The sequence below is a fragment of the Chenopodium album genome, chromosome 19 (genome assembly GCF_948465745.1).
Source record: "Chenopodium album chromosome 19, dcCheAlbu1.1, whole genome shotgun sequence".
Classification (NCBI taxonomy): Eukaryota; Viridiplantae; Streptophyta; class Magnoliopsida; order Caryophyllales; family Amaranthaceae; genus Chenopodium; species Chenopodium album.
In genome coordinates, this window is record NC_137852.1 from 38,596,674 (window position 1) to 38,609,177 (window position 12,504).

Here is a 12,504-nt window from a genome sequence, read left to right on the forward strand (position 1 = left end):
AAACAGCAGGATATATATTTTCCATTGAGAATTGTGTTTTCTCCAATCTTTGTGAAAGTGATAGAATATACGCCAGAGTTTACATACATGTTTTTGATAATTACATTGGGAAAACAAGGTTGAAAGAAGAGGAACAAAAATGAGAAACATGGGTATTTCACACCTCCTTTCTTCTAGGGGCGGAATCAGGAAATGAGAGGAGAAACACTGAAACAGGTGCATATAGGCCTTTTCTTTTTTCTTTTGGGATGAAATGAGCATGACTTACAGCTTCTCACCTCTTCTGAGTTTCAGAAGGTCTCAAATCAAACTGCCAAGTGACGGTAGTTGGTGTAATCAATTTCATTCAACCTTACACAACATAATAGATGCTCCGGCAAATCCTCAGGTTTGTGTCCCTGATTATATCATAAATATGTCAAAATAATTTCATCAGAAAATACTACTCCGTACTTAACTACCTAAAGAAACAAGTACCTGAATGGTGAGGCCGAAATCCAAGACAGAATGACTTAATCTGTTTTGAATTGAATCAAGACCTTTCCTACAAATATAGCTAAATCTGTGCACATCCAAATCTATCTCAAAGTAGTTTTCCCCCTGCATGAGTTGTAGAGATTAGAAAACCATAATTTTATCGCATATGATACAATGTACAGATTGTAGTTATGAATAGTAACTTCAAAGCTAAAATTTGAAAGTTTCTTACTGAGTAAAACTCATGCTGAGGGCGTGACAGGACAGGTTTCTCATTGTACGCGTTAAGTAGCCTCTTCTCAGCTGCATTCAAACTGAGCTCCTCTACATTTGCTAGACGTCCCAAAATCTTAAGTCTTTCTCTAAAGGGTGCTGTTGTCTCTGCTGAAAAACCCTTGACTTTCTCTGTCTCATCCAGTATCAATCTCTGATTAAGAAAGTGACACATACATATTAATATGAATCAACTGCCTCAAACTATTTTGATACAAGACTTAAATAATTATTACAGTTGAGGGATTAACAAATTAACTTAAATTAATTGAAACTATTGGCATATATATTGACAATCAATCAACATGAACAGGATCTGAGGATCATACTGAAGATGTACAGTTATAGAGTTCATAATGTAAAGTTAGGCCTCAAATAAGAAAAGTTTACAGTGATTGCTTCTTAGTTCTTACCCTGACATTGTCTTGGAACTGACGAGGTAAATCCTTGGAGAAGCTTTCAGAAAGCCTAAAATAGAGAACAATGTTCATTCCTTCTCCATCATGCTCACGGTTGAAAACTGAAGCCGGATACAGTGGCATCTGAATATAAAGAAAGAAAAAAAAAAATGAAGAAGCAACTTTGATTTACAACAAGAAACGTACTTCATGTTTAACCATCAAAATGACAGATAGCTCTTAGGTAAAAAATCATAATAAGGTGAGCACCTGTATATTCACAACAAGGATAGGAGGAATTTTTCCTGAAGAACTTATGGGTGGAAGCTCCACAAAACGAGCAATGTGATTAATTTTTCTATGAGATCGAAAGACATCAACACCAAATGGATAAAAAGCAGCATGGTTTGGAGCCAAATCCTTCCTTTTATCCCTGCCACAAGAGAATTTTGGATGGTTCGATGCATAGCACATTAACATAAATGACATAATTACATTTCATGTAGAATATACTTATCAGTTGTGGATTGTTTTGTCACCTGAGAAAATTATGACCCCGTACTTTAAAAGTGTTAGGATCAATAGGTGACCAGCAATCTGACATCTTCTTCCCTGGTGGACAGTAAGGTATCTGAGATCCTGCTATTGGTCTTTTCACGGGTGCCCTTGGCGAAACTGAACAACCCAAAATGAGATGTTAACAAAATTTAAGATAAACATTTCAAGCATTGAGATGAAACTCATCTTGATGACACAGAAATACATGAAGCAAAGATAGAACGAAATACCTTCACCTAAAGTAGGAGTAGCATATTCATCCCTCCATCGAAAGGAGAGTGCCTTCAGGGGCTTCAACCCTGCTTTCTTCCTGGTACCAGGAGGGCTAGGACTGACTGATCTCCTTCTATCGCCTCCTGATACATTTGACATTTTGAGGCACGGCAAACAAGAGTTTGTGACTGCCGTGTAGTTTCCTACTCCAGATGAATCATCAGCTTTTACAGCCTCATGTTCATCCCTATGCCTGCATACTTTGACGACTAGCAGAGATGTTTTAACATCAAAGAGGTTATTCTGTGGCTTCAATTGGGGTTTATCCAAGTCCTTCAGCTGCAAATCCAGGGAATTTTCACTACTTCCTGTGCTTTGATCAGAAAAATCTAGGTTGCAATCGAAGGAGAACTCAGTTGGTGCACAGTCACCTTGCAGCTGCTGATCACCCGAAAAAACATGAGAATGATCAGCTTCTTGATCTTGGCAATCTTTCTGTAACAAATAGTCCTTATAGAAGCTAAAAGAAGTTCCCTCTTTCAATGATTCTTCCTCGGCTTGTTCTTTACGTTGTCTAAAGGAGGACACAGCCGAAAAACAACCATAACCAGGACTTTGGCATTTTGGAGATGAAAAAGTTGATGGACAGGTGCTATGATCAAAGCTTCTTATAGATAGGGAATCTGCATACAAATATATGATATGTTACCATAAAAATAATATATCATTTACAATTTAGACATGTAAATGTGATTTGTTTAATACCTTCCTGAATGCTGTAAAAATCGTCATCCCAATCAGCCTCAAACACAGGGTGGGAATCAAACCATGACTCGTCCAAGCTAACTGTTGACACCGAAAATATCAGGACCAGCTAAAAGACTAAAAGAGCATAGTTTGGGAGATTAGAAGCATATATTTGCTGAAGAATCTCATCATGCAAATTCTCATAAGCCACATTTACATGTAAACAAATATCTTATTCTTAGCCAACTTCATAATTTGTTTTTCTTGGGACCTTTAGGAGATTTTCTTTACAAATTACCCCCCTACTTTTACTAAGAAAAAAACACCATAACACCCATGTCAAGAATATCCTCTAAGATTATAGCACCTAATAATCATTCACATTTGTAATCAACTTTCATATACTTTTAGAATCATATACACAATAATGTTGAGAAAAATCATGATTAAAGCATTTAAATATTTTGAACCATGTAACATATTTAACATAATTCATCCTTAATCTTCATATTATTATATGATCAAATTAAACTCCCTCTATTACATTATTGCATTGCATGATTCCTTATACACCAAATAAACAATCACCCCCTCCCCACTACCAAAAAACATGAAATAAAACTTTCAAGTACGAAATTTGATCATAGTACCTCGAAAAGTTGGATTAATGTAAGAGGGAAGATCATTGAAACCCGTCGTTTCATCAATAGGAACAAGCTTATTACTGGTACAAGACAAGCTTTTCTTAAGCCTTGACCTTCTTGTTTTTCTATATCTTTTTGAGAACTTCAATTTTCCTCCTACACAACTTTCTGGCTTTGATGCACAAGCCCCCATTTTTGTTCCTCCCTTAAACTTTTTCTCTCTAAAAAAATAATGCAACTTCAAAACTCAAAAACCCAAGTTGAAGAGACCTCTTCTATGGCCTCTTTCTTTCTAAGCAAAGCAAAATATGACATAAACAAACATAAAAATAACAAACTAAATTAAAATAAATAACAAGAAAATTTCATATTCTTGTTACTTGGAGCTTAAAAAATTTGTTGACAGTTTAGATTCTGTAAAATAGAGAAAAATTCAATCCAAAGATTGAAAAATTCATTCCCTCTTAATTAATTTATGTAATGTTATTTGACAAATAAGGTGAGACATGAAGTCAATGATATGATGAAACAAATGTTATTATAATAAAAATAATGAGTATAACCGGGTCCGACTAGAGTAGCGTTGCCCCCACGATGTTAGATTGACACACACGAGTGTCCTTATAATGTGCCTTATGCACGTATACTAATAATATGGATGAAATTAAACTTCTTTGGCTTACTTGTTAGGCCTATAGGTAGGGTTTCATCGTTCGAGTCAGGTCAATTCGAATTTGGTGTTACTTGGGTGATATTGATTCTCAGGTGTTTGTTTTAGTTTTAGATTGGATCATATTCAAGTTATCAATTAGTTTATGATAAATCAATATCAAGATATTTAGGTTGGAATTGAAGTCTTGGAACTAACTTGGGTACAATCATGATAAAATTTTGGTAAAGTTTGGATTTAAGGTAAGTGATTCAGGTGCAATTATTAGGATATAAGTGAGCTTTACCAAATTTATACTTGTGACCATATTGAACAATTAGACATCATAAGGCGGCGCTAAAGTGCTATACATCACCATTTTTGAGAAAAACTTTTATCATCAACATTATGGTCATGTTTGGTGAAAGGTTGAAACTGATCGTGTTTGTTGATTTTAACTAGCTGATTGTATTGACTTATTTGACTAACTGAATGCATTTAAAAATATTTGCTAAATAACTAATTTATTAAAGTTGTTTGATCATGTAAAATAACAAATAACGACATTGACATATTTTTATTATGGTTGGCTTTTGGGTTAAATGAGGTTATAATTGTCATTTTACTTAATAAGCTAATGAAAAAGCTCCTCTAAATAGCTTATTGTAAATGCGCTTATATGGTGGAATGAGCTCTTTCAATCAATTCACCACGTAACATCCCACAGAATATTGTAGTGGTCAATCAGCTAATATTGGTAAAATAAACTAATTTTGCCCTATTTAGCTATTCACCAAACACCTCCCATAGAGTACAAAGTCATCCTCATCTTACTTGCAAATTATCTTACTTGTGTTAGCTTATTGCCAAATGTTTGAGATTTCATATCAATAGTAATAATAAAAATTGAGTAGACATTTGGAAATACACATAAAGAAAAAGAAAATTTGTCAAAAAAAAAAAAAAATTTAAAAGCACCATTATGCGTAAACCTTTTAAAAGCACCATTATGCGAAAATAAACCTTTTAAAAGCTTTATGATTTTTATAAAAACCACCACGTTCTTTTTTTTTTCTTTTCTCTTTCTTTCCGTGAGAGAAAACCTATTTTCCTAATTACTCTCTAATTAATTTAATTAGACTCTAATTTCTTTTAATTAAACTCTAACCTACCAAATTACTAAATTACAAGATTTAATTAGTGTATATAAAGAAACCACCACCCCCTCCCCTTCCTCCTCCCCTTCCTACTCCTTCCTCCTCCCATGGCATCAACCCCCTCCCCCAGCGAACCCGCTGTCTAGATCCACCTACCTCCGGCGACCTCCTCCGCCACCACACGACCCTCCCTTTCCCCCTAATCACCGCCCGACAACCACCTCCTTGATTTTGAAAAACCCTAGAAAATTGATTTGGGGGTTTTTAATTTTGTGGATCTTTGCAATTGATAGTTGTTTTTGACAAATCTTCCTAAAGAAAATTATAATCAAATAGTACTTAATTAGTTAACCTTATTTATCTTAAATAATGGAGTACTATGTAGTGTAAAAATATGGTTAAAGTTCATTTAAACCAAACATTAAATTAAACCAGAATTAAAAATTCAGACTCAACTAAATAAAATTTTAATAAACTCCGGCTTAAAAGCTTTGTTTCATATGAAAATACTCCCTCCGTCCCCTTTTGATAGTCCCTTATGGGCATTTTTCACGGGAATTAATAAACACAAATGAGAATAGTAAAAGTACATTGAAAAAGTAAATTGACATTGGGTATATAAAAAAGTAGAGAGAGGAAGTAATAAAAGTACATGGGAAAACCAAATTTACATGGGAAATATAAATTTGCACAAGTATTGTTGCAAATTGGAGGGAATTTTGGTAAAAAATTAATATTAATGGTTGTTGGAAAAAGCAAATGGGGTGAACATTTTGGGACTAAAATTTGTCCATAAGGGACTATCAAAAGGGGACGGAGGGAGTAATATATAAGTAATATAACTTGTAAAGCTTGTAATTATTATTTTTTTTTTTAATAAACTTGTTAAAGTTGTAATTATTGTTACTGAAACCAAGGTAATACAATACTCATTCATTGAAAATTTCGTACCATAAATCTAGGGAATGAAACACATATGACAAATCATTTGTGATGTTGTAATGAATCTTCCTTGTAGCATAAATAATTTAAGAATGGCATTATTTGGCCAAAATGACCAAGTGATGAGAGATGTGTCTTTGTTGTGTCATTTTCTTTACAGCTATATATTTTTGTGGGGTACGTAGCTACCCTGGCCTTCCTCCTTCGATGTTTTTAAGTTCTATTCATGAAAACAACAAGAAGATGTTATGTTGGATTATGGATTCTTGATTACGATTGTTTTTGATTAATTTAATACATATTCTCTTCTTCTGTAATAAAAAATCATATACAAATAATATTATTCCCTAGATTTTCGAAGAATGCTGATATGATTTTTTTTATTGAGCTATAGTAAAAAGTTTAATTTTTAAGTTTACATTTATTTTAAAAACTTCATAGAGCGATTAATATATGATTCTCGTTTAAGGCATATCTAATCATATTAGTCAATAGCCATCATATCATATATCCATGAAAAATTACACATCAAAATACAATTTAACTCCTTACAAATTAAAATTTGCTCTTAAAAGCATTAAAGTTACCATAAAACTTGTTAAATGTACCCTCAAATTGATGTCTTACAATGAAATTAACATTAGTCAGCCTTATACAAGACTTGACATGACCAAGTATAACTCTCTAGTGCAGAATGGTCAATATGGTCTTCAATTTAGATTAAACTAGCTTAGACCCGTGCCATGCACGGTAAGTATAATTCTTTTTGTAAAAATAATCATATCTAACAAATAAAAGTGATGCTTTAAAGTAATTTCTATAATATCAATAGTATGAATCAATTTTATTACGAAATATTACTTTTTTAGCAAAATCTAATATTAATCCGTTTATCAAATAATTATAAAGGAGTTGGAATATTAATTTAGGTAAATATGTATGGAAAAATAATGAACATCAAATAAAAAGTAATTATTTTGTCATAAAGATAATATAAAAGATTTGGCATGATATTATTATAATTGTATCAAATATTCACACGAAAAAAAAAAAATGGTTAAAAAGGGAAGGGGGTTTTGGAAGGAAAAAAAACAACATCAAGATGTAACACGTGTCACTTCCGGTGTTTGTTTTAGTATTAAGTTATTGATTATCGAATGTGTAGATAGTATCAAAACTGATGACTTGTATGATCCTCTACCCCTTTTTCAGCCTAAATATTATAATTATCTAACAGTGTATTTTGATAAAGAGAGGGAAAGGATAAAAAGGGGAGGGAAGTGGAGAATGATAAGATTTCTTTCCAAATCTCTCCATTATTGGAGGTATCAATTTCTTACAAATTAATCCCTTCATAGTCCATACTCCCCTCCAATTCCCTTCGTTCCTTATTTTTTATCCAAATGAAAGATTATATGTCCCTCCATTTGCCTTCATTTCCTTCGAATCTTCAATGTAAACAAAGTTAAATCAAGTTTTACCAAAGTTATGCTATTCGATCTATCTAAAAAAAGTTTTGCACTTCTTTTATACTAATATAACATTTCTAATTAAAGCTTTGTCTTGATTGTTTTCATATTATTTATTTCTTAGGTGTTTTCATTTTCACTTGTCAAGTAAACCAATTATGTTAGTGACATGATGCCCACCTCAATACAAAATTTATAGTAAGCTCTAATATGTAATATAAGTGGCTGATAACACTAAAAGGTGTTTTGAACTTTAACCTCTAATTTAATTATATATAATTATAGATATCTAACAATTGATAAATAATAATAATAATAATAATGGTATAAGCAAAGTCAAGTTTAGAGTGATGGGGTCAATCAACCCTACATAATTATTGTAAAAGCTTGTTACATGCAATTAAAAGGTGGATATTTATTGACATTAAAGAAAACAATATGCGAGTTTGATCTACAAATTTAATTTACATAAACTTATACGTATATATGTATATATTGGATAGTAAATATTTCACGACGATCATCTATGCTATTCGTTCTATCTAAAGAAGTTTTGCACTTCTTTTATACGAATATAATATTACAAAGTTTTTTTTTTATTTTTTTTTATTGTTTTCATTGTTATTTATTTCTCAGATGTCTTCATTGTCATTTGTTAAGTAAATCAATTATGTTAATAACATGATGCCCAATCCTTCCAAGATTTAATTATAGTAAGATCTAATATGTAATATCAGTGGCAGACCTTAAACTAAAATGTATAATAGGGTTCAAGTTTTAACTTCTAATTATAATTATAGATATTTAATTATCGACAAATAACAATGATATAAGTGAAGTTAATTAAGTTTAAAGCAATCGGGTAGGTCAAAAGGCTAGCCCAACAAAACTCTTGTAAAAGCTAGTTACATACAATTAGTTATTGACATAAGAAATAATAAGTGAGTTCAATTTACAAATTTAATTTACACAAACTTATATGGTTCAGTAGATAAAATATAATATATGTACAATATATGTACAAAAACAATATAATTAAAAAATATGTATTATTTTGGATATGTAGTTGATATTATGAAATAAATTTGTAATGTTATGATTCGAGCTTAAAATTTTAAGGCCTCGATAAAATAAATTTAATATTAATTTTATTTAATTAAGTAATAAAAGTATTATGTTTTATGGAATACATGTTTTATTCAAAATTAATTTTAATTTATTTAAAACCACTTAAAGTTGCTAGATTTAAAGCTATATATTTATTAAGCACATCTAGGGTAACTCTTACCAATATTGTAGGGATCGGACCCCTATGAGCCCCCGATGAAGATCCTCCCCAAGTAATAGGTATGAATTACATTGAATTATCTTTGGCTTGTTATAATTATAATATTTACCGAAGTTGATTAGTAAGTGATATATATGTGGAAAACTTTTGTATACACCCGGTTTACACTAATATTAGTGTACATCGAGCATTATAAGGGTAACTTCTACCTAATTTTAGAGTAACTTTTTGCCTTTTGGGTAACTTTTAATATAATACAATTTTTATATAAATAGACAACAAGAAAAGTTTTGTAATGGTACTTTAATTACATTCAATCACTAATAATTGATTTTTAGTCATTTAAAATGTGATTATTTTACTAATAAAGCGTAGATACTTTTTATTTGTATTGAATTACTTTTATGCGTATTAGGGTAACTTTTATTCAATAAAATGAACATTTATAATATAAAATCAGAGTAAAATAATTAAAGAGACTATGAAACTGAAAAAAATTGTACATCTAATGTTATATAACTGCACATTTAAATTGTTAATCATAATGAACATATAATGTTGTTGCTTATTCATCATTTTTAAGATTCAAGTGAAATACCTTGATTTGTTCTATTCTCTTGAATGGATATCTTGCAATTCGGTGAACTATATGATTTAATACCAATTAAATAAATCAACATTTCATCAAAAAAAATTTAAAAAAAATGAACAACTTGTTTTTTTAATAATGACCAAAATGGTAATGTCTAAAATTATTAATGCTAATGTTAATTTAAAAATCCATTACTAAAAACGAACATTTTATACAATTGAACAAACACAAAATTTGTATTAATTAAAAAAGAAATGAACATTTCTTTAATAATGATGAACATCATACTGCATGAAAATGAACATTTAATTATTGAGATATACAACATTGTAAAATATGTTCAATTGATCTTTGTTATATTAAATGTCCATTTCTCAAAGAGGGACTAACCATAGTTAGCTGGTCTTGAGTCCATCTATTATCTGCTGGTAAATAGAGCGGAGAGATCAACGATCTTGGGCACAGACCCTGAAATGGGTTGCGGTAGGATGACAGGTTAAGATACAAGGTAATCAACAATTTTCAAATAAAAGACAGTTGATACTGAAAATTCTAAAATCTTGAACCTTGAGCGAAGATTATACAATGCCTTGGATCAAGATTATCGGAGTGATTATTAGGGTCATCTTAAGTACTATATGGAGGCAATACTATATATTCTTTAATCCTTAATAAAATAGTGAACATCTATATAGATTTACTAGGGATTAACTTTACATATTTATTCATGATCGCACAGGTTACAAAACTAATTGATCATACCCCGTAGTTCAATTCTCTACTAAACAGATATCAACATAGCATAGTAGAAAAATATAGTTCAAAAAACCCGCTTAACTTTGGTTAGGTTCTAGTCTCCTCCTGATTGTTGTTGCGGGAGATCGAACATTGATCCTCCCTACCAAATGTATTCCCAATCACCATTACAACAACACCTAATTGGTTCATCTTATGTACTATAAGGAGGCAATAATATATACTTGTACTCCCTCCGTTTTTTTTTATATGTATCACTTTGACAATTGCACTATTCACATACCACAGTTGACTTAATTTTTTCACCTCTAAAAAATGATTAAATGTTATTATATTATATATCATTAGATTCGTCATAATGTCTATTAAAGATATTTTTACTCCTTTTTTTTTTTTTTTTTTTTTGAGGAAATATACTTGTACTCCTTAATCCTTAATAAAATAGTGAACATCTATATAGATTTACTAGGGATTAACTTTACATATTAATTCATGATCGCACGGATTAAAAAACTAGTTAATCATATTTTATAGTTCAATTCTCTACTAAGCAGACATCAGCATAGCAGAGTAGAAATATACAGTTCATACAGAGGACAAAAGCTTATTGGGGAGACTTCATTGAGTTTGTTGAAGGCGGGAGACTACGAGCCAAATGTAAGTACTGTGACAAAACCTATGCTGCTGATGAAAACCTTAATGGCTCAAAAAATATTAAAAAACATGCAGAATCATGTCAGAGTAATCCTACCAATGTAAATAAGGGCAAAGATAAACAAACTGAATTGCTTTTTGATAAGGAAATGATAGTGGCAAATCAAAGTGTGGGAATGTTAACTTAAAAGAGATTAGGGAAGCATTGATTTATATGATAATTGTTGATGAGTTACCTTTTAAACATGTAGAGAAGCCGGGTTTTAAGAACTGAATGCAAGTTGCATGTCCACAATTTACTATTCTCTCTCGTGTGACCATTGCTCGTGATTGTGTAAAGCTCTACTACAGTGAGAAAGAAAGATTGAGAGAAATGTTTAAAGCTTGTCAAAGAATTTCTATGACCACTGATACTTGGACCTCAATATAACGAATCAATTATATGTGTCTTACGGCTCATTTTATTGATAGTGAGTGGAAATTGCATAAAAAGATAATCAATTTTTGTCCAATATCTAGTCATAAAGGAGAGGCTATTGGAAAAGCCGTCGAGGCATGTTTAGAGCATTGGGGTATTGAGGATAAGCTTTTTACTGTCACTGTTGATAATGCCTCTTCAAATGATGTTGCTTGTATGCACTTAAGTAGAATGGTTAGAAGAACCGGATGTATTAATGATGGAAAAAATCTTCATGTTAGATGCATGGCTCATATCATTAATCTAATTGTGTGGGATGGAATCAAACAACACGGTGTGTGCATTGATAGAGTTAGAAATGCCGTGAAACATGTGAAGAATTCTCCTGCTAGAATATCTAGGTTCAAAGATCTTGTGCAAAAAGCAAATATAGATTCCAAAGCTTCCTTGTCTTTTGATGTCCCCACTCGTTGGAATTCTACATTCACAATGTTGGACACGGCTTTGAAATTTCAGCGTGTTTTTAGTGGGTTATCTCTTCCCGATGGAGAGGATTTGAATGATAAGGAAAGACCTCCCGAAGAAGAAGATTGGAAAAAAGTACAGAGATTGACTTTGTTTTTGAAGGGGTTCTATGTTTTGACTAAACGTATCTTGGCTCTCATTATGTGACAAGTAATAAAGGTTTGAGTGAGATTGCTTCCATGTATAATATGTTGAATAAGTGGGAGAAAAGTGGGGATTTGAACTTTCAAGCTATGGCTATTGCAATGAAACAAAAGTTTGATAAGTATTGGGGGAATGTGAATAAAATGAACAAGCTTATTTATGTTGCTTCTATTCTTTATGTATTTAAATTAAATTAAAGATTATGTAACTTTATGTAATTTTTTAAATGCAAAGATTATGTTATTTTTTTTTACATAAGAGGACTTTATGTAACTTGTTAAATATGTTTTATATAACTAAGTTTTGGACTTAAAAAAAAGGGCAATAGTTTGTCCAAAATATGTTTTATAAACAGGTCATGAAACAGGTCCAGAATCAAGTTCAAAACAGGTCCAAATTCATTTTCAAAACAGGTAAAAAAAAAGGCCTTTATAAAGGATAAAAGCAAACAGGTCCAAACAGGTCTAGACCTGGACCGGCAGGAACAGGTCCAAATCGGTCCGGTTCAGGTCCGGTCCAGATCTGGACCGATGTTCACCCCTACTTGTGAGGATTCAGGTAAAGGATAGAGTGTAATCAATAACTAATTACCTAAACCGT

General features: G+C 31.4%; 2 protein-coding genes across 3 annotated transcripts; one reads left to right on the plus strand and one right to left on the minus strand.

Annotated features, from left to right (window-relative positions):
* Nucleotides 1-20: 20 nt before the first annotated feature.
* On the minus strand, nt 21-3,686 carry LOC145595456 (uncharacterized). Of its 2 annotated transcripts, none has more exons than XM_081651870.1 (9): nt 3,317-3,686; nt 2,685-2,765; nt 1,943-2,602; nt 1,688-1,823; nt 1,419-1,581; nt 1,164-1,292; nt 710-904; nt 478-600; nt 21-398 (listed from the first exon to the last, which is right to left on the minus strand). In XM_081651870.1, the coding sequence occupies exons 1-9, from the start codon at nt 3,501-3,503 to the stop codon at nt 306-308; spliced, it is 1,767 nt and encodes a 588-aa protein (XP_081507996.1). In that variant the 5' UTR covers nt 3,504-3,686; the 3' UTR covers nt 21-305. The 2 variants fall into 2 exon arrangements, with proteins under 2 accessions (XP_081507996.1, XP_081507995.1); XM_081651869.1 differs by having other exon boundaries at nt 22-398; nt 1,937-2,602.
* A 7,573-nt stretch (nt 3,687-11,259) lies between these two features.
* Nucleotides 11,260-11,907, plus strand: LOC145594333 (zinc finger BED domain-containing protein RICESLEEPER 2-like). Its single transcript, XM_081650663.1, has one exon. It carries the CDS (start codon nt 11,260-11,262, stop codon nt 11,905-11,907), a length of 648 nt encoding a protein of 215 aa, XP_081506789.1.
* The last annotated feature ends 597 nt before the right edge of the window (nt 11,908-12,504 follow it).